Raw genomic sequence first — 22,060 nt, forward strand, 5'->3', positions numbered from 1 at the left:
TGAAACGGAAACGAATTCGGCGCTAAATATCACAGAAAACATTACTTTACTTGTCACTCTTCACTAATCGATGGTCTTCATTGTGACGTCATAATGTAATTTACATGCATCTGACGTTAATGTCTTAATAATCTACTGATATGACGACACGACACTAACTAGTGTGTTTGGCAAAAACATTATACATGTACTTTTAATTCGCTTACCGAGAGCGTTCGATCGTCGATCTTGGTCACTCTAGTGTTTGACGCCAGTGGCTACGACACTCGAAGGAGCGCACATGTTTACAGTGGTGATCAATCTACATGAGAGTCCGTAGTCCTGTACTGATAGAATTTTGATGGGACTCATAGAACTTCTGGAAAAACTTCAATCTTACATTGCGGGACCCATCTTTTAACAATAAAGTTGAAAAGGACTCGTGTAAATAATTTGAAAATCGATCACTGTTACAGCCGAATTTTTGAATTTGCAGATCAAGAAAATAGATTTTTTACAGATGAATTTACCGATACACTGGTTCATGTTCTTAACTCTCCTACACGAGATGTTTGTCACCAGCGCCTTCGACCCCGTGAGTACTTATAGTGAACCAGGTAGAGAATATGTTTGAAAGAAAAAGAAAGAAAAAGAATTGCTGATTATTATCTATCAAGCTGCAGTGACTCTTCATATTTAACTATCAAAATAATACGATTTTAATAATTGAAAAGATTTTAAAAAATTAAAATGGGAAGTGTAAACAATGGGTATAAGCTCTAGATTTGGTAAAATTTAATAACGTAAATGTTTGATCGTCTTCAAACCTTGCAATAACACGTGTCTGGTGTTGAATTATCCTTGCAGAGTTGGTCCAATATGACCTATGTGACGATGACGGGAATCACGTGCTTGAAATGTCCCCCTGGGACGTACTGGGTAGCAGATTGTATTGAAGATTATCACGTGTCAAATTGTCGTATGTGTCCGGACAATTACTACTCTGATGTCTACAACAGAGCGGACACTTGTCATCCTTGCTCCGTGGCCTGCTCCGTCCTACGTATGGTAATTACCTCCCCTTGTACCGGAATGTCGGATGCCGTTTGTGAGTGTCCTGAAGGCTATTATTACAGTCGACGGAAAAAGGGCAATTTTGAGGCATGTTATCCTCACACGCAATGTGATAAAGGATATGGTGTTACACGATTGGGTGAGTACGAATTTTAACTGTTAGAAGGGAATTATCTAATGCATGGGAAAATAGTTTAATTTCTCTCCGGACTGGAGCCCGAGTTCCCTCTGGTCCCAACACCAGACAGTGGATATTTTGACGAACCGACAAAATGTTAACCGTCTAGTTTATGATCTTGAGGAAACCCGGACGATCATGGATGTATGTGGTCTCAACCAATCCGACAAAGCCGGAAATCCTGTCAGCAGCATCAACAAATTCTCAAATTCCCATTGGTTGATTTAAACAATGTTTTGCAATCCAAAAGTCCTTTACAATGTTGACTACCGAGGAAAAAAAATTTTTGTCAACTTTATTGAACAAATGTGTTTATTGGATAGCGAGGGTGGGGGTTGGGGATTATTAACGTTGTATTTAGATTTATTTGGTGTATCCTTTTGGATGGAACAACATTTTTGGCGAAGCACCATCGTCATCTTGACAGCTCTATAATGGTTTTTTCCTCTCTGGCCAATATAAGGGGAATGCCACGCAAGTGTAAATGTATTTTAAAACAAACAAACTAGAAAATGATTGTACAGGTCACCTTACTAGCCTTTGCTAGTGGTAAATCCCCTTTCGTCGAGAGATAGCGTGTTCGGCTAGAGACCGAAGAGTTGCTTGTTCGAACCCTGGTGGGAGCAAGGTACTTTTTCATCTCTCTCTCTCTTCCTATTACATGATTGATGCCGTTGACGACCCCAAGGGTAGAAGCTGTCGTCATAAGCCTTTTTGGACTTCAGTGCGTAAAAAGTAAACTCTGCGCTATAGTCGCAAAGTATGGGATATGTTGAGTAATTTTTGTTATTCTTTTCAAAATCTTACTGAAATTTACTTAAAGCATTTCATTTCCCTTCAGGATCCAAGACCAATAATACGATATGTGAGGCGTGTCGTCCAGGTTGTATGTACTCAGATGTATCGTCTGCTACTGACCGGTGCAAGAGCTGCAGCTCGTGTGGTCCGTTCGAAGTGCTCCTTGAGTGTGGCGCCACTCACAATACCGTATGTGGAATGCAGAGGACTTCCGAGGAGTATGCCCTGAACAAAACAATTGGAGCTCAAAGTGAGTACATTTGAAGCTAATTACAGATAGATGGTATTCAGTGCTATCTCAGACCCTCAAATTATCTGCGTAGGTGATTGGCTGGCACAATGGTAACACTCTTGTCTTTCGCTCAGTGGACCGGGGTCAATTCCCCGATTTGAAACGAAAAGGTAAAAATTATCACCTACCCGAACACGTGGATTTTCCCCGGGTATTCTGGTGTCCTCCCACACGGTATAACATCTCATGCGCTTCCATCCGGGCGAACGAGAGTGATTAATTTAAGTTGGAAATAATTTGTTTGACAATTGATGTAAATTTAAGAAGATGCAATTATCCGATTTCAGTGCTAAGCAGCACTTTTTCTAATGTAGTAGATAAAATATAGGAAGCCGTCATGCCATAGATAAATTATAGGAAGCCATCATGCCATAATGATATTTCACGTTTAAAAATCATCAATATCGTGCACAAACTTGTATTTTCAAATGTCTGTAAGATATACCGCTCACGTGCAGTTTTGTGTAATATGTACGCAAACACAGTTTGACATGCAAGAACAATTGAAATTCCGAAATTATTTCGCTTGCTTTCTGTTATATGTAGCGAGATGCAGATAACAAATTGAGAAGTTATGATTTTAAAAGATGTGCAATAAAAATAATATATATATATATAAAGTTATGAATCCAAATTGGTGGTGTTTTCATATAAACATTTTGTGGTATCTACTTTTTATCATTGTAGATATACGTGGTCCAGATTTCCCTCTAGTGGTCGTCCTAGTGCTGGTCTTTTCTATCGTGTTGTTTGTGCTTATCCTTGTGCTAATAAAACTCTACTGCTGGAGACAGAAGTATAACCAGATGAAGGGTATGAGCATGAATGCCTCCCATCTGTATACCGACCATTCTTCACTACAGTACGCGTACGCTCAGGACGGCATGTCGTCATTCTACTTCAGTGACGCCTCCAGCATCGCACCAAGTATGAGGTCAGTAGAAGGAGACTTTGTCATACTGTGAAAACATCCTTTTTTGTCGGACTCAAATTTCGCAGTTTTTCGAAAAAAAATGTACATTATTTCGTGATATTTCATTTATTATAGTATCTTATTGTAATTATCAGGAAATTCATCTTCAGTTCTATGTAAATTTTTAACAGTTATTGGAATTCATAGGCTGGGAATACCCACAGAGAATAAAACCACCACGAAAATTATTTTACAACAATACAGAATATTATACTTGTTTCTAATTATTATATGTGTTTCTACTAATTTTCAATTTGATTTTACCGAGCTTCTGGAGAGATAGAGTTCAAATTTTGGCGGTCTTTGTGTTTGGTTCTTGTTCTCCATGCACTTTTTCATGAGTCTCCGTGTAAATCATTCTATTGGTTATGTTTTGTTGGAGATTAATTGAATTTGAGTTTTGATGATGATCATGTTGGCACATTGATATTTTCTTGTTGTTTTCTATTAAATGGAAACATATAGGGATAAGATTGTGTTAACTTAGATACTTTTGTGTAAAAACAGCATTAAATTAGACAGATACAGTGATATTCTCATTATATACATCCGTCTTTGTTGATGACGTCAATATGAATATGACTCTTTAAAGTTAAGACATCACAATGAAAATGATGGGCACATTCAGCCAATCACAACTCAGCTTGATCTTTATACTTACTACAAGTGTGTCATATAAATTATGTTATGGATGTTATTACACTGGTAATATATTTGGTAAATAGAGGTTACACAACGAGTGCTCTTGGTATGTGGAATCTCTCTCTCTCTCTCTCTCTCTCTCTCTCTCTCCCTCTCTCTCTCTCTAGTCATTTGTTTTTCAAAAGTTAGACAAACATGAGTATTTTTTTTTAACTTTTTGATAACACCTTACGAGAGTGAAAAAAATTCCATATACCACCACCACCACCACCACCACCACCACCACCACCACAACTTTGTGTGGCCTATTTCTACCACAATAAAAAGCCATTCCAATGTTAACTTGACCTGTTGTGTGTTTTGTTAACGTCATCAATTGGGGCGTGATGATACGAACTTTAATAAAATGTTATATGCACAACTGAGAAATACATGGGGACATTGTGACTCATTACAAATATTATAACTCAAATGAAATTGTTTGATATCGTCATAGCAAAAAAGGAAAAGAAACCTCAAATAAAATAAAAAAAATCGCGGACTACTTTTGCACGTTTTAATTTCAGTTAGTGTGTGAAGCGTGTCTCATATGGTATAAAATTTATGTTTATATAACAATTGAAATAATAAACCGATGCGTTTGGAGTGATTTCCAAACTGTTGTGGCAGAATTTTATTTATCAAACATTTTTATCCATACGTGTTGAAATGTGGTATATTTTCACTTACCACCTGATACATTTGGTGTGTGACTCACTGGAATATTTGTGCGGAGACGAACACCCTATAAAATATCCAATGTACAAATGCTAAGTATCTTCTGAGCAAGTTCACAACGTCAGGACCAGGTAAGTTCACTTTAAGCAAACAAAAGCCATATGCAACAGATCTCGTACGACTGTTAAAACGCCGTCGACTTATTTGCCAGTTAACGAAGCGGACGTCTCATCTCGTTTAACAAGTGCGCAACTGACGACAATTGAGACGATATAACCAATCCAACAGCTAGACAGAAAGGACATCGGACACAATTATTGCTTACAGCTTCCGGTGTGGTAGCGGGCACCGTTCACATTCGCAATTTTAACTGAGAGAGATATCAATGTTCTTGCATCCACTGTAATTCTCTATTCCGATCATCGACTCCCTTCACCGAAAGCGATTCTAACCTTTGCTCTTGTCTGCCTTCCCTTTTGGCCTTTAGTTTAGTGTTCGCCATTTGAGGTAAACTTTGTTGGTCAAGACGTACAATACTTAAATAAAAATGATAGTTTCATATATGTTCAGTATTGCGGTATGGATGTTGTGACCAGCTGGGAGTCTTTCAGTGTAATAGCGCTATAAAATCGGTTTCAGTTCAGCACTATCACAGTCTCCTACAAACGCACGTGTTCACTCCTCATACCCCAGGAGGCCGTCATGGCTGTTGATGGAACATTAAACAGTATCAAAACAAACCAAATCTTTTGACGATGTTCTACGGCGAAGCACTTGTGGTGCATTCTGATGAGACCACCTTTAAGCTCTTTGAACAAATTTTATCATTTTAGGTCCAGAACAACACGTTCCGTAAGGTCGATGGCCCCGATAAGCGAGATGGGCGACAAGTCCGTAAATGGGTCCATGCTTACCATCGACGGACAACAATGGGGTTATAGAGGGCGCTACAGGGACAGCAGATCCACACTCAACCTTCAGTTGTCTTCTCATGAAGATAGCAATGGCTGGGAAGCTCGCTACGACTCTGTCTTTAGCTTCATGGCACGGAAAATCTCCCCTCACTGGAAATCTCTTATAACCCGTTTGTTTATCGGTACGTGTGTCTTGATTATTTCCTTGCATTTGAAGAATTTTAATAGGCGCCATCTTAAGACATTTCAGTGAACCGTAGTAATGATGGGTTTCCTGGTGGTACGGGAAATTCATGAAACAGAGGCATTGTCTTTAAGACATTGTACATTAAATAGCGCAAAGTTTGCAGAGAACAAGGTCTCGACGTATTTATCAAATAATGTCAGATTAGTTTAATCCATTTGAACCGATCCAACCCTATGTAAATTGAAATACAAAAAGACTGAGATGAATTCATCCTTGTGTCTAACATCTATGATGACATTCGAGAGACCATTTTCAGGATGCTGTATATCGGATACGAATTGACGAGAGTTTCAAGTCAATAGATAACTATTTCCTTTTTAATGTTTTTATACTAGGTATTGGCGACAAGCAGGCCTACACCTATACCAAACAGCTTGAGTCTGAGGTGAGTTCGACGAGGGAGAAAATGCACGAAGGTCTGTTGGAATGGAAACATAGGGGCGGTGATGCTGCATCGCCTGGAAAACTCCTCGCCGCTCTTTACGTCCTAGATCACCATAATGTGATAGCGCTCCTCAGAAACAAATACCCGACTGTTTTCAACAACGAAGATGATGATGACGACGATAGTGACGACGATAGGGAAACAGATGTGTAGATTTAAAGTTGATAGTTATACATTTATGTGTTCATGGTGTCCCGTCATTAGATACCCGGGAAAATTCGGAGTGGACAAGGATCAATTTTGAAATATATAGTAGTAGATTTTCAGACGCCAAAATCTCAAGCAAAATCATTCTCATTTCAAAAGAAATAGCATCGTTATTTTAATTTAAACAATATTGTATAATCAGCAGTTTTTGCTAATTTCAATTTTCGAAAACATTTTCAATACAGAGCTAAGTGTCTAAAGTTTATTTAAAGAATATCAGGCACGTATGAGCTACTTGGTCCTCAGAAAAATAACAAATTGGCAGGCACTACGGCACAAGAGAAGTAACTCGTATAGAAAATAGTCCCAATTCGAGATGAATTTGTACATAAATATATATATATATTAGGTAAATAAAAATATGTACCAACGTTATTTGTTACTTTTTTTCTTCGTCTGATTTTCCGTCCGGTTGAAAAAAGGGCCAGAAATATTTCTATGCTTTCGATCGACCTCAAAATTACATGCGTAAATAGCAACGGGGATAGTCTATACAGACACCTGAAGTTTTCTCTGAGAAATTAAAAGACTTCACAACTAGGAGCCAAGAAGAGCCTACATTCGACATCCGCTAAATAAGGCATGTTAGGGGAACATCATGGTTGTCATTTTTAGCCCTATTTTCCCGAGATCATAAAACTAATAACTGAAATGTCAAGGAGTAGTTTCTATGATGACGACACACATCTTTTAGACATTTTGTTTTCAGGATCACCGTCAGAACGAATCTACCCAGGAGGTAATGATGACCTTATATGTTACATGTGACAATAGAAAGATATGCACCAACAAATGACGTTCTATGAAAATTGCTCTCCGTGGTCATCCCGAGATCTGTCTCAGATTTCACGTGTAGGTTTATTTCGGTACGTAGTTATATCCTCGTCAGTTTTGGACCAATAAGAACAAGAGGTCAAAAAGGCCTGCATCGCTCACGTGGAAATATTCTATTTAGTGACAACATGTGTCATAATACATGGAATGGCATATGGTTCTTAAGATTTCTACTACTGATCCTGAAAATTGTACTAAATGCTTTAAATAGTATCCTTATGAAATATGTTTTGCTTAACCATAAACAAACGTCACTAAAATGGACAAGTTTTTAATGACATATGACCGACTTGTGAATTAGTTTTGCATATTTGATATAATACACGAAAAAAGGTGCCAGACGGGATATTATAAAATTATAAAATAATTCAGAAAGAGATCAAAAATTGTACTTATATTCCGAGTATAAACAGCGAAAATCTTTTAAAAACGTCTTCGGTATCCTTGTGAAACATGAAAATATGAAGATTGTAGGTACGAGACCAGTCAGAGGTATATCACGTTTATCTCCCCTACCCTTTAAGATCAGAAAACAGGCTAAATGTTTTTTTAGACCTCTGGTGATTAATGAGAAAATATTTATTTCACCCTAGCATGACTATAGCGAAACTAAATGAACTAGTTTTTCATGAATTATTTTCGAGTCGAGATGTTGCTGTGTAATCTACATAATACGTAAAATGATGTAGGACACAGTAACATTTTTTTCATTAACTTGGTCTAAATAATTAATCAAGATGTTAATAATTATATATCAACCCGTCGAAAGTGCTTTTACACTATCTTTAGTATCCTAGTTAAATAACATAAAGAATATTGAGATAGTTAAGATCTGACGAGTATGAGGACGTCTATCTCCTTAACCTCTTAATAGCGAATATTTTCAGGAGTTGCTATTAATGTAATGAGAATACATTTCTTATCAAAGCATGAGTATATTTAGTAAGTAAATTACGTTTGAATAACATGTCCAAATTATGAATTTGTTTTGTAACTTTGGTTATACGTAAAAAGTATGTAAGACAGTGATAAATTATACAAGTTTTAATTTGTATCTAAACCTTCACGGACAAGATTTGTGTTTTAGCTATTTCCTTTATATATTTGTGGTTAAATAAGAAAGTATGGACAAAGTGAAAGATTGATCGGTGAGATTATTATCGTTTTTATTTCCTGTCCCTTTAAAATGTTTAAACCTGTCAGCTCATTCAATCAGAACCTTTGTAACAAAAGTATTTACAAAGTATATCAGTTCTTAGTGTTACAGTACTAACGTAGGCATATCGGTATTTTTTTTCATAGAAAATAAACATATTATGCTATGAAATGTAATGTAAACTATAGTAAACTTTACCCCCTTCCCAGGGAGAAATAAGAGATCCAGAGGTCATGATTTTTTTTAACTTTTTGGTAAAGCATCCTTCCAGCCATTAAGAGTAACTGATTCAGGACCCTTAGGAATTAGGGCCATATCATTCAGAATATTTCTTCACCTTTGGCCAAGGAAGATTTCTGTGAAATTTCATGAAAACCGGTTCTGGGACATCCTCGTTGCTACAGGAGTTACAATTTCTTTCGCTCTCTGCACCTCTGACACATGTCACGACAAAATTGAAGCTTCCATGTGCGTCACCTTGTGATCAAGACGAACATCAAACGAATCTCAGCGTATCAGCTTGTGACTGGTCATTTTTTTTTTCTACTGGAACCAATCGAATTACTTTGCTTGTGCCTTCAATTTTACCACATGTTCCTGGGGTGAAGAGAGCGAAAGTAACTCCTGGAATATTGAAGATAGTTCTGGGGTTTTTCAGAAGTCGAAAATATCAAAAATTCACAATGTATGAAAAAGTAAAGTGTACAAGCCAAACAATGTCATCACACGACTTCGTCTCAGATGGCCTGAAAACAAAATGTCGGACAGGCATCCATCTTGGATTTTAACAATGAAAGTTTGTTATTGTTAATTCTTGAGAAGTACTGAATGCATCTTTATCACTGGTTCCAAGTTATGCAGTCTTTGATTTGACAAGTATCATCATCACGATTTCTCGCGACGAATGTCATTAATCCAAGAGCAAGAACTGCGGAAAGAGTACAAATGATGTCAAATATGGGACTTTTAAAAACAAATTAAGAGCTAACGTTGGCGATTACCAAAATCCCTCTGGCATCTCTTGTAAAAGGCTGATAAAGTACATTACTAAAGAGGAGTGTAAATTTGAGGAGCCTGGAAACAAGGAATTGGCAAGGAAACATAGCTTGTGATACAAAGAGTTTAACTGCAACTTATCTGGACCATATTTTTCCCATACTGATAGTAAATAAAGCAAACAGAAGCTGTGGTGGAGTTAACAGTGCCCCCAAAAATTTACCCTCTAAATCTAGTATAAAATGGACCATCTGTTTATCACAATCAGGTGATGGTGACATAGTACAAGCGGCACTGATTTTATGAAATTTTATTTTAGTTGTGGTCACTTAAGATAGTAAGAATTTCTCCCTCCATAAAATCACCATATTTTAGGGACTCTAACATGTGTTGGCATTCAGGCAATGTTTTACATAGTTTACAAAAGCACCTAGTTATAAATCATACATGATGGAAAGATAAATCATTTTAGTACTAACTTGCATATGTGTCAAAGTAATCAAATGTTCTACACTATTAGTTCTATTCAATATCTGCAACAACTTTACTTCAAAAATATATTCTTAAGAGAGCAGTGGGAAAAGAAGATTTACAACAAGTCTAGAATAATGATTTACAGAACAAAAATAAATAGATAAACTCAAAGAAGAAGTTAAAGGAAAATTTCAACTACTGAAGTACACTTTTCTTTAAAGAAAGCCACAGAAAAGCAAACACCACAAAACAAATGAAATTATTTTAATTGTAATTATAAATATTCTGCAATGCTTGACGAGTATGAAATAGAAATGCATCAGTCAATGTCTAATTTACCTTCCATGTGTACACTGGATCAACCAAACATACATTCATTACAAAATATCAACCAGTCTGATTTTCACAGTTTATCCGAATTTATTGTCAAATTTATGAAACTTCATTCTCCGCATTGGATTGAACACAAGAACATGGTATTTTGGATGAAATGTAAACTTCATAATTTAAATTTGAGAAAGTGAATTACACAAACAATTCAAAAATCACTTAGATATCTAGTTAAAAAAAAAAATCCTTTGCAATATATTGATGTCACTGATGATGTTTGTTGTCAATGATGTTCCAGTTTGTATGTTTTCTATACACAAATTTCTCCATTTTTTTTTCAACTTTACGTAGTCTTTGCACGAATTGCAGCACGTTTGCCAGTGACAGCCTGGAATCCTGATTTGATGCTGGCGACAGAACATCTAGATCCACATGTTTCACACTGAAGGAAGAATAATCGGGTATCCTTTTGAAGGAGGGTGTCTGGCGATCGGCATGTATGACAGGTCACATATTCCTCTGCAAAGAAAATAATCAATATGTGTTGTTTTTGCATCTGTGGACAACAAATTTCAATACAAACTGCTTGTTTTCATTTTCAGGATGTTTGTACATCTTTGTTAAAGTCTATACATTTGGAAGTGATGACTGTAAAGTCTAAATACCATTGTTTTTAAACAGATTTTTCATTCTTTTCAAAGTTGAAATGAAATTATGCAAATATGAGACCTTGAAAACCCGTAATTGAGAATATCAAACACAATTTCATTATTTCTATGAATAAAAACAAGGAAATCATTATTTAATTTTTTTTTTATAAAACTTTTTATAAAACTGCAAATACCTGAATGATTGAAATGAAGAACATTACAAAAAATATTTTCCAAAGTTATCACCATTCGAATAAAAAATGTTAAGTCTCAAAATCCCAAGAAACTTATAAATACTTACTAATATATCGTCTAAGAACGTTCTCAATCTGTTTCTGGTTGTATTTTCCTCTGATAATAAGCTGGTTGTTACCATCAACAGATCCACTGAAAAAATAGATCAGAAAACTGGTTAAAACACAAATCACCTATAGAGGATTGATATCTGGTGATAATAACCCCAGGAGGTCAATAACATACAATCTCGCACCAAAAGTAGAGAAATTTTCGTATCACAGGACAATGATATAATACATATAACCTAACCTGACATCTGTAATTGATGGACATATGTCTAGTACCAGGTGTATATTATTGGACAAAAACAAACAGAAATATCGCTAATGTAACAACAGGTATACAAAGCCTGCTTCCTACCTGAAAACTTCTCAAAAAGTTTGAAAATTTTTACCAACATTACAGTGAAACTCAGGTTTTGTCTTAATATTTTCAGCACAAGATCTAGAACCAAAAGAGTTGGTAAATGTACTGAATTTGATTGAGAGCAAAACTCTTCCATGCCATATAGCATCAATTTTCACTATATTTTATTTCATTAGTCACAAGGATACTCTATAACCTGGCCTGAATGTGATACTGTATTTGTTTCACATTAAAGCTTGTGTGCAAATGCATTACCTCCGACTCAAGTTCAGGGGTGGGCTTATTACAGGACACTGAAATAGCATTTGTTGGTAATCCTACTTACAGCTTTATAGCCTAATAAATGTTTTCTTTTGAATGAAAGTGACAAATTTAACTAACAGCACTTATATAGTCACAACAGTGTGTTTACTCCAAAACTAAACATACCTTGTTCCTAATTCTGCCAACAAAAACGCAAGGACATGTTTTGGTTGTCTGTGTAAACTGTAAAGTAAACAAGGCCATATTTAAGTGCTGATAGGAAAGGAGAAAATATCTACTTGTATATTAGTCAACATCACCTCAAAACATCTTTCTGCATTAAGTATTTTAAAAGGTCCTTAGCATTAGTGAGCCCTTGAAGGATGAAACAGCTCTATGTTGAAATTTTATCCATTACTTGACGACAATGCATCTCATTAAACAATGTTTAATTAAATTTATATTTATTCTACAAGTAGTTAAGTGCTCAACAGAGTAACATTTATTGTCAAAACCCTTTTTATACAGAGAGTAGATTCCCTTTTTTGGTTAAAATCATACTTACAATCTACAAATATCTGAAAAGTTAGCAAATGATGTTTTCCTAGTTCCGACTTTAAGAACTTGTGGGGGACGCATTTTGAAAATTTTCTTTTCTCCCGCCACCATGTCTGGGTTCTTTTCCCTGATGATGTCAAATACTCTGGATAATAACTGTCGAAATGAAACAACAAATCAGAATAAAATACACATCACTTGTGTCAAACAGTCTGGATGATAATCGTCAAAAGGGAAAATGGTTTGGAATCAGACACATTACTACTTTGGTATTAACCAAACTAATACACCTTTCCAACAGTTTAATCTCTCAGGATATACCCTTACCACATCAAAAGGTATAATCTCTACCTGACCTCAGCCAGGATTTATTCTCACCTCATCATTGTTATAATCTCTACCTGACCTCAGCCAGGATTTATTCTCACCTCATCATTGTTATAATCTCTACCTGACCTCAGCCAGGATTTATTCCCACCTCATCATTGTTATAATCTCTACCTGACCTCAGCCAGGATTTATTCTCACCTCATCATTGTTATAATCTCTACCTGACCTCAGCCAGGATTTATTCTCACCTCATCATTGTTTTAATCTCTACCTGACCTCAGCCAGGATTTATTCTCACCTCATCATAGGTATAATCTCTATCTGATCCCAGCCAGGATTTACCCTCAGGAATGTTTCCTGACACTCTGTCATCCTTTGCGTCTATGGTATCATCTAAAACAAAAAATCAACAATGTAAATCAAGTTTAACGTTTTAGTTCTCTTTAAATACTAATACCCTAATTTTCCATGCACCATATTTCTGAATATAAAGAAATTTCATCGTTTGCAAGCCTTAACCATCTGCATAGCCCATATGGTTAAAAAATCTACAAACTCTTGTATTGATTATGCTGGTGTTTTTTAAAACAAACTTTTCTAAATTGGTTTGCAAAAACCACACACCCAACAAAAGTAGTAACTGTACTTTTCTGTAAAATAGGCCAATGCCTGCTAATTGCTGGTGCAATAAAAATACAAAGTGATGCTATTTTTTGTCCTGTAATAAGTCCACCTTCTAATTGTTGGTAACAGGCAATGTGTTGACCCATGGGGTCCTGTAATAGGTCCACCCCAAGAGATAATGTGTTGGTCCCTTGTTTGCTTAAATAATTAAACCTGCACCTAATCCTAAATAAGACATAATGTGTTGGCCCCTTGTGCCCTGTAATAAGCCCACCTCCTGACTTTGATTAAAAGGTAATACATCTGCCCCTTTAGTCCTCTAATAAGCCCACTTCCAACCCCAAGTAAGAGGTAATGTGTCAACTCTGGTGTCCTGTAATCAGCATGCACCTTGATTTTGAGTAAAAGGTAATGTATCAGCCATTGTGTCCTCTAATAAGCCCATTTCCAACCCCAAGTAAGAGGTAATGTGTCAACCCTGGTGTCCTGTAATCAGCATGCACCTTGATTTTGAGTAAAAGGTAATGTATCAGCCATTGTGTCCTCTAATAAGCCCATTTCCAACCCCAAGTAAGAGGTAATGTGTCAACTCTGGTGTCCTGTAATCAGCATGCACCTTGATTTTGAGTAAAAGGTAATGTATCAGCCATTGTGTCCTCTAATAAGCCACATTTCCAACCCCAAGTAAGAGGTAATGTGTCAACTCTGGTGTCCTGTAATCAGCATGCACCTTGATTTTGAGTAAAAGGTAATGTATCAGCCATTGTGTCCTCTAATAAGCCCATTTCCAACCCCAAGTAAGAGGTAATGTGTCAACCCTGGTGTCCTGTAATCAGCATGCACCTTGATTTTGAGTAAAAGGTAATGTATCAGCCATTGTGTCCTCTAATAAGCCCATTTCCAACCCCAAGTAAGAGGTAATGTGTCAACCCTGGTGTCCTGTAATCAGCATGCACCTTGATTTTGAGTAAAGGTAATGTATCAGCCATTGTGTCCTCTAATAAGCCCATTTCCAACCCCAAGTAAGAGGTAATGTGTCAACTCTGGTGTCCTGTAATCAGCATGCACCTTGATTTTGAGTAAAAGGTAATGTATCAGCCATTGTGTCCTCTAATAAGCCCATTTCCAACCCCAAGTAAGAGGTAATGTGTCAACTCTGGTGTCCTGTAATAAGCATGCACCTTGATTTTGAGTAAAAGGTAATGTATCAGCCATTGTGTCCTCTAATAAGCCCTTTCCTAACCCTGATTATGAGGTATTTTGTCAGTCCTGTAATAAGCCCATCACCAGACTTTAAGTAAGATGTAATGTGTTGGTTCATCTTTCATGTAATAAGTCTATCCCCAGACTTTGTGTAGAAGGTATTGTGTTGACCCCTGGGGTCCTGTAATAAGCCAACCCCCTGACCCTAAGTATCCGCCCTTGGACCTACTACAGGATAAACATTGATTGCTGTATCAAAGTTTAAGCCATCAAGTAAGAAAAGAAAACTTGTATAAATTTCCTACCATCATCTAGATCCTCTGGCTCCTCAATTGCTTCAAAGTCAACATTCTTCTTCTTCTTCTTTTTCTTTTTTTGTGGCAGATCAAGATTAAAATCACCAGTCAGGTCATCTGCAGCCCCAGTATCCTGAACGTCTTGAGATGCTGGAACTTCAGTGTTTTCAGTCGACTCCTGCAAGTTAAGGTATATAAACATTATATAGTGAAACTTTTGTCACAGTTTAATAACTTTCATCTTTTGTCAATATTTGAAATTTTAAAATAAAAACGGAGGCTAAAGTTTTTTACAGCTGAAATAAATGTTATGCTTTCAAGACAAAACTTTTAATAGGAGTGTAAAAATAACCATGGTAGAATGATTCCCTCGTATTTCTCAGTGAAACCTTACAAACTGGTTAAAGAGCTTCATCAAAATAGTCTTTGGTAGGAGTCTACTTTTGCTTCCTCATTGCAACTCTTTAGTAGGAGCCAAACTTTTGCTTTCCCATTGTAACCCTTTAGTAGGAGCCAAACTTTTGCTTTCCCATTGTAACCCTTTAGTAGGAGCCAAACTTTCACTTCCTCATTGTAACCCTTTAGTAGGAGCCAAACTTTCACTTCCTCATTGTAACCCTTTAGCAGGAGCCTAACTTTTGCTTTCCCATTGTAACCCTTTAGTAGGAGCCCAACTTTCACTTCCTCATTGTAACCCTTTAGTAGTAGTCAAACATTCACTTCCTCATTGTAACCCTTTAGTAGGAGCCTAACTTTTGCTTTCCCATTGTAACCCTTTAATAGGAGCCAAACTTTTGCTTCCTCATTGTAACCCTTTAGTAGGAGCCAAACTTTCGCTTCCTCATTGCAACCCTTTGGTAGTAGCCAAACTTTCGCTTCATCATTGCAACCCTTTAGTAGGAGCCTAACCTCTGCTTTATCATTGTAACCCTTTAATAGCAGCCTAATTTTTTGCAAAACCAGAACACTTACAGGCAAAGCATCTCCCATATCATCCATGTCAAATGCCTTCTTCTTCTTTTTCTTCTTCTTTGTATTTGTGAAGTCAAAAGACATGTCTGAAAAAATAAAAGAAACATTGACTGATTTCTCAAAGATGAATTCTATTTACATCTGTAGTAGGAGGCACAATTTTCTTCATCTCATGCTGGATGAATAAATTCATTTTCATCTTGGCCCCTCATCGGCGATATTACCCAAAGTTCAACATTTTGTGGACTTAAAAAGACTTTCAAAGCCTACAGCAATAATTATAGGTCTGCTGTGCTGCACTTACAGGATAAAACTTGAAAAACTAATATATGACAGTATGTACACAAACTGGCAGTCTTTTCCATTCCATTTAACATTTTTGCAATACAGAGTATAAAATTAAATACTGCAGAGGATAAGTAAAAAGTCACATCTGATATTCTGGATTTGCTAAAATCTGAACACTGAATTCAGGCCATAAAAACAATTGTAGGAAATGGCTTCCTGTTACATTAAGACACTCACTTTTGTCAGCAATCTCAAATTTTAGTTATTTAAGGAATAGAAGAAGACTTTCATCGTTTCAAAATAAAGTGAAATGTAGACCTCCCATCTGACCAGTTGACAAAACCAGGCAATCCAGAAAACTCAACATCCAAATGATTCCAGCCTAGAACATAGTTGTCCAGACAAAAAATATGGGTGAGGATCCACTTGAATATAAGAACATTAATTATTGAGCTTACCATCATCAATTTTGTCTGCCTTTTCAGACTTCTCTGGTTCTTCACGCGTTTCTGGTGGGGTGTCTGTTTGGGATGGTGAACCGTCATTCATTTCAACACTATCAATATCAAAAGGTACCTTCTTCTTCTTCTTTTTCTTTTTCAAGTCGAGCATAAACTGTAAGATATTTTGATATAATTCATGAATAAAGGCTCACTATCTATACACTACATTAAATAGATTAAGCTCTTATTAACTTATATACAGCCCTCTGAGCTAAAATGTTTTTATATCAACAGATCTGTACTCCGTTCTTGAAATAAAAATCTCAGGAACATCCTTGATTATTTGGTAAAAGACCACTCATATCTGAATTGGAAAGATTTAGTTACATTTTAGGTCAATCTTAGAAGCACTGTTAACAAATTGCCAGTTGGATCATAATTAGGAAAAATCTGTTTGAAGTGGGAAAGTGATTTACAATTTCCGATTAGGAAATCATTACATTTAGACTACAAAGATCCTTGTATACACAATATCTTTCCATATCTTAAACATGTCTAACTATATATATAAAACTAGTAAATTTGTGCATTGGTATTATCAAGTAACGTGTTGTCTTCGAGCAGTAACATTATTACTGCCCCTACTGTTAATATTTGTTATATCATAATGTTTTTACCAAGTCATTAAAATAATCGCCTGAAGATGGTCGCTAGGCCTGAAAACTTTAGCGAACTACTGTGTTGATAAGGAACTTCTCTGTATTGGAGTGGATGTCAATCATATTGTGTCCTTTATGAAAAAAGATTTATCTCAAAAAGAGTTTAACAATAAATAGCAGAACTTAACTCTGTAAGACAAACAACATACACAGGCTGACAGCTTAACCTGGGTAATACGCTCTTCAAAACACTGACAAACTAGAACTCGGCTGGAGTACGAGGCATTGAGCAAAGACTCTTAGTGTCAAGATGATGAATAAGAAAGTAACGATACCTACGACTGTTACATCATCATCAGAAATACAAGTCGAGGATGCAACAATGTCCAAGTATTTCATAAGATCTTCTATAAACACAAAATGGAGCAGCCAAATTGTTTTACCTGTTCCACATTGTTGGCTGATATGTGAAAAAAATATGTCTGGTTCAAACAGCTGGACAATTACTGAAGACATATAAGTATGTAGTATGTTTCCCGTATTTTATGCCTAATCTCAAGTCATTTGGTTCATAGTTGATCCTTCCAGGACACTTGTTGTAGTTGTAATGGTTTTCCAGATATCTAGCTCACCAGCTTTAGATCTGGTTAGAATGACATTAATCAATGAGCTAAAAAAAAAGAAATCTCCCTAATCAAAATAAAGCTATAAATTGCGTATATTCTGAAAGGATGGCAGTCCAATAGCTTCTGCCTTTATACACAAAATTTACATTGATGTACTATACAATGCACTCTATTAATGACAATTGTGTTGGGCACCTGTCAGTAATTACATGTGGGTGTTCTTTTTTCTAATTTTGATCTAATGACAAATACAGTTTTTATTTTGATTTATTTCATTTATCTAGTAGGTTTTACTTCCACTATTACAACCTTTCAGTGGACTAAAAAAGACAGAAAAAGGAGTAGAGTGGAAATACTATCAGGTGATGTAGTGAGTGGGATATCGTGTTTTTATTGAAAATGATATGGTTTTTTTTTTAATTTTGTCAAATATAGTCTCTCTTACTCAGCTGATCGAGTAAGCTTTTGTGACCGTTATATTTCCAAGCCTCCTCAGCAGAGAAGATTACCTCTGATTTCTGTCAAGCACTCATCAGGAATGTTTTTCACTTTTACCCCAGGAATCAGACGTTATATATGTGAAATACAGCTAATAAAGCACTAAAATAGCAAGAATCATGCACGATTATAATAACTCTTGCTATTTTAGTAATTTTAGGAGTCATTTCACATATAGGCCTAGAATGATTTATGTTACTAATTTATAACTACCACAAACAAAATTATTTTGTCGGTCTGAGTATTAGGTCTAGAGCAAATCATGTCTTCACAAGTAAACATTTGAAAGATTGACTATTGTGTACCCGATCTGACCTAGCTCCAAAACCTTTACAAAATGTCCAAATACCGATCAGCCATAATCTCCACCACGTTTCAAGAAAATATTTTAAATTATAAGGTAGATTACATAATTAGGTGAATATCTTCTATCAGGATATATTGATCTGGATACCGGTTGATAATTCCAGAAAAATAGTACAGGACCGTCTTATAACGATTATGGGTCCAGCTGTTAAAATACCCACATGTTCAATGGACGTCGCCATATTGGATTTTCTAGCGAACGCATGCAATCATTATATTCAGTTTCTTACCGATTCATCGTCAGCCATTTTATCTTTAGGTTGAACTTCAAACTCTTCTTGGTTCTTTTGACGTGTTTAAAAAGGCGTATGCTCTTATTTCGCCGTGTAACACGAATTAAATACTCTCAATATTTTCACACGCACACCGCTTGCATCAGATGATTTCAGATCGTCGGTGAAGGTCGACAAGTCAAGGGAGGTTACTTGCGTTGGGTTAAAAAAAATCACCAGACGACATGATGCGTGTAGATACACACACATATATAGCTACTTATTGATTATGGTAATTGGCAATGGAAATCTATGTTTAGTTTTACTGATGCGTTAGCTGGGTTTATATTTATAAACGAATCTTCAGTAATTGCTCAGATATTGCATCATATTTTACGAAGTAAAAATACGTCTTCGTCATTTACAGGGAAGTATGACAGGAGGATATGAAAATGCCTATTTCTCTTTGCAACGATATATCGAAGAACATCGGTTTAACTAGTCCTGCTGTATTTTTTGCAATTAATTAGAAAATTGATAAAAAAAATGTTGACCAAAAAAATATGGGTGAGAGAGAGAGGCGGGGTTTTGGGATTTAGATAAGTCGTCCCGACTTCACCAAAAAGGTTTGTACCGCTTTTGCAAATTTTAAGAATATCATCTAAAGAAATAACGCGTCACTATTACAGAGTATATATATATCCCCTACCCCGAATCCTTGATTTCACTGCCATCACGTGACTACAACTGCAAATCTGTTATGTACATTATTTGGAGAAGTCATTTAAAAGTTTGTAAAACTTACTTGATGCAGTTAACACGCCAAAAAATCGATAAAAGCTATTTAAAATAATGAGAAAATTTTAACTATATTACTATCTGTATTTCATTAAGGCACAATGAGAAGTCCAAAGTTTCATTCCGAAATATACTACGGAAAAGGCGAAAAATCTTTGTATAAATAATGTGTTTCATCTCAATGCGACCAGAGGGGCAGGTCCAGTTAGGGAAAAATAGAAAATTCTTTAAAATCATTCTTCTGTAGGAATCCTAGATTCTTTACCAATTTTGTTTAACGGGAAGAAGAAACAGTTTTGTATCAACGGTAGGTCTCGGCTCCTTCGGCACAAGAGACGAGGCCTAATCTGGAGGTGTTGACAGAGAGAGAGAGAGAGAGAGAGAGAGGATGGGGGAAGACGTAGGGCAAGTTCTTCCAAATACTTCTTTTATATCGAATAATTGGAACCTGTCATAATTTGGTATGAAAGGTTATTTGGTGAAAGGAAATGTATGAATGATGGGTCCCGGTCCCCTATGACTTGAGAACGGACCCATACTTCAAATGGGCCAAAATATTTGAAATTCTTCTTCTGTACGAACGACAGGTTTCTGTCGCAAACTGTAAACACTCCTGGGTAAAGGAGAACAAATGTCGTATAAACGTTGAGTCTCTATCCCTTCGGGCAGGAGAGGCGGAGCCCACTAGAAGTACTAGAGTAAAATCTTTAAAATCCTTCTTCTGTATGAATGTCAGGATTCTTTCCCGATTTTGTCTAAAGCTGGGTGATCCAAGTCCTGGTTCCGATCTTTGTTTCTGAAATACAGCTGTCACTGGATGTAATGTGTATACTTATGTTGATTGACAAGTAATGGTGGAAACTGTGGCAATGTTCGCAATTTTGAACATCAATATTCCTTTGTATAAATCGTATACTACTTTCAACAGAGTGGCGGCACATCGTCCTCCCCATTAGGTGTGGCCTGGGCCCATATGACCTCGAGCGAGTGACGTATGTAGTTAACCAATATATAGTTACAAATAGTCCAAAAAATTCATACTGTTAAAATGAGCATGCATCATCTTGTGTTGCTGGAGTCGGAGGACCTAGGCTCCCGTAACTCTATATACTACTGGCTTACCTAACCTGAACGTTGTGCAGCAGGTTGACTTACAAAAAATACAAGGTATTTTGGTTGGACCCCCAGGGTTTTATGGCATTGTGATCAGCATGTGTACATGGGATATTAAGGTAGTCAATTTCATCTCCGGGGTTGTCAGTAACACCAAAGCATCGAGTGCCGTACTTACAGCGAAAGACGCTTGATAATCTGTAACACATACGGAAAAGAAAATGTTTGGTTTATACGTTTCTTCAACGGGTATTTGAATAAAGGCCAGCACGATGCAACATCAATGTCTAGAAACCTTCCATCGTCGGGGAAGTTTGCTAATGACAATCAGTAACATAACATAGCACATTGACCGATATTTTGATATTTGTATTTATGCCCTATTTTATAGTGAATTCTGATGCCTTTTTATGTGCAGCAGGTGTAATGCTAATTACTGGTACGTATATAGATGAAGTTAAATGTAGGTAGTGTAATTGGTAGCAGGGTTACAATTCGAAATCTTGAATGTAACTCTAACCTGGCCTCACTTGTATAAAACATCTCAACTTGAGATTTCCTCAAGCCCAGATTTTCCTCAGCTAATATCTCCTTGAAAATATCTTGTATGAAAATTCCTCAAGGAATTTCAGGACATCCTAGCCGATGCCTTCCTCCTGTTCCTTTAGAAAATTTTATACAAGCTGTTTTTGAGGAGATATCAGCCGAGGAAAATCTCGACTTGAGGAAATCACATGAAATTAAGGGGAGATAATCATCATATGAGAAGCGGGTAAATATAGGATAGTTTTCTTTATAGTAGGTGGTCACCAGGTTGAGTCCATACGTTTAGTGGTAAGGGCTTAGATGACCAATGCTTCAGAAATAAATTCAACATTGACTTTCTTTTTCTTAAATTACTTTGGTGAGTTATTTTGATTTTAGGTTAACATTGTTAGGACAACGGTTAGAGTTCGAATGTATGACTTTGTGATTTAAAATCCGAGATGCTCGCATGTGGTGTAATAATGACACTTGACGAGTTCAACTGTGAGGGTGGTACCTTAGAAAAGCTCATTTGTGGCGAATAATGTCACTATACAAGTTCAATTGTAAGGACAGTACCTTAGACAAGCTCATGTGTGGCGTAATGATGACACTATACAAGCTCATTTGTAAGGACGGTACCTTAGACAAGCTCATGTGTGGCGTAATAATGACACTATACAAGCTCATTTGTAAGGACGGTTCCTTAGACAAGCTCATATGTGGCGTAATAATAT

The 22,060-nt window shown here is 36.4% G+C and overlaps 3 protein-coding genes across 3 annotated transcripts; 2 read left to right on the plus strand and 1 right to left on the minus strand.

The window, feature by feature from the left end:
* Positions 1–873: 873 nt before the first annotated feature.
* LOC132555195 (tumor necrosis factor receptor superfamily member 11B-like) lies at positions 874–3,286 on the plus strand. Its single transcript, XM_060219548.1, has 3 exons — positions 874–1,192; positions 2,073–2,279; positions 3,009–3,286. The coding sequence occupies exons 1-3, from the start codon at positions 874–876 to the stop codon at positions 3,284–3,286; spliced, it is 804 nt and encodes a 267-aa protein (XP_060075531.1).
* Positions 3,287–5,514: 2,228 nt separating this feature from the next.
* Positions 5,515–6,412, plus strand: LOC132555204 (uncharacterized). Its single transcript, XM_060219556.1, has 2 exons — positions 5,515–5,749; positions 6,150–6,412. The coding sequence occupies exons 1-2, from the start codon at positions 5,515–5,517 to the stop codon at positions 6,410–6,412; spliced, it is 498 nt and encodes a 165-aa protein (XP_060075539.1).
* A 3,763-nt stretch (positions 6,413–10,175) lies between these two features.
* LOC132555207 (eukaryotic translation initiation factor 2 subunit 2-like) lies at positions 10,176–19,059 on the minus strand. The gene is made up of 9 exons (XM_060219562.1): positions 18,906–19,059; positions 16,542–16,698; positions 15,796–15,881; positions 14,833–15,001; positions 12,999–13,093; positions 12,378–12,526; positions 11,999–12,055; positions 11,208–11,293; positions 10,176–10,775 (listed from the first exon to the last, which is right to left on the minus strand). Exons 1-9 carry the CDS (start codon positions 18,921–18,923, stop codon positions 10,600–10,602), a joined length of 993 nt encoding a protein of 330 aa, XP_060075545.1. The 5' UTR covers positions 18,924–19,059; the 3' UTR covers positions 10,176–10,599.
* Between the last annotated feature and the right edge of the window lie 3,001 nt (positions 19,060–22,060).

Source organism: Ylistrum balloti, unplaced genomic scaffold, assembly GCF_031769215.1.
Source record: "Ylistrum balloti isolate Yb309-2 unplaced genomic scaffold, AGI_CSIRO_Ybal_v1 Utg370460, whole genome shotgun sequence".
NCBI classification, from domain to species: Eukaryota; Metazoa; Mollusca; class Bivalvia; order Pectinida; family Pectinidae; genus Ylistrum; species Ylistrum balloti.

What these genes read in the sequence shown, in the direction of transcription:
- LOC132555195 (XM_060219548.1), top strand. Translation starts at nt 874, where the DNA reads ATGACGGGAATCACGTGCTTGAAATGTCCCCCTGGGACGTACTGGGTA. An exon ending in ATATGGTGTTACACGATTGG is followed by an intron (nt 1,193 to 2,072) that starts GTGAGTACGAAT and finishes ATTTCCCTTCAG; the next exon opens with GATCCAAGACCAATAATACG. An exon ending in CAAAACAATTGGAGCTCAAA is followed by an intron (nt 2,280 to 3,008) that starts GTGAGTACATTT and finishes TTATCATTGTAG; the next exon opens with ATATACGTGGTCCAGATTTC.
- LOC132555204 (XM_060219556.1), top strand. Translation starts at nt 5,515, where the DNA reads ATGGCCCCGATAAGCGAGATGGGCGACAAGTCCGTAAATGGGTCCATG. An exon ending in TATAACCCGTTTGTTTATCG is followed by an intron (nt 5,750 to 6,149) that starts GTACGTGTGTCT and finishes TTTTTATACTAG; the next exon opens with GTATTGGCGACAAGCAGGCC.
- LOC132555207 (XM_060219562.1), bottom strand. An exon ending in ATATGGGAGATGCTTTGCCT is followed by an intron (nt 15,002 to 15,795) that starts GTAAGTGTTCTG and finishes CTTAACTTGCAG; the next exon opens with GAGTCGACTGAAAACACTGA. An exon ending in CGTTCTTAGACGATATATTA is followed by an intron (nt 10,776 to 11,207) that starts GTAAGTATTTAT and finishes TTTTCTTTGCAG; the next exon opens with AGGAATATGTGACCTGTCAT.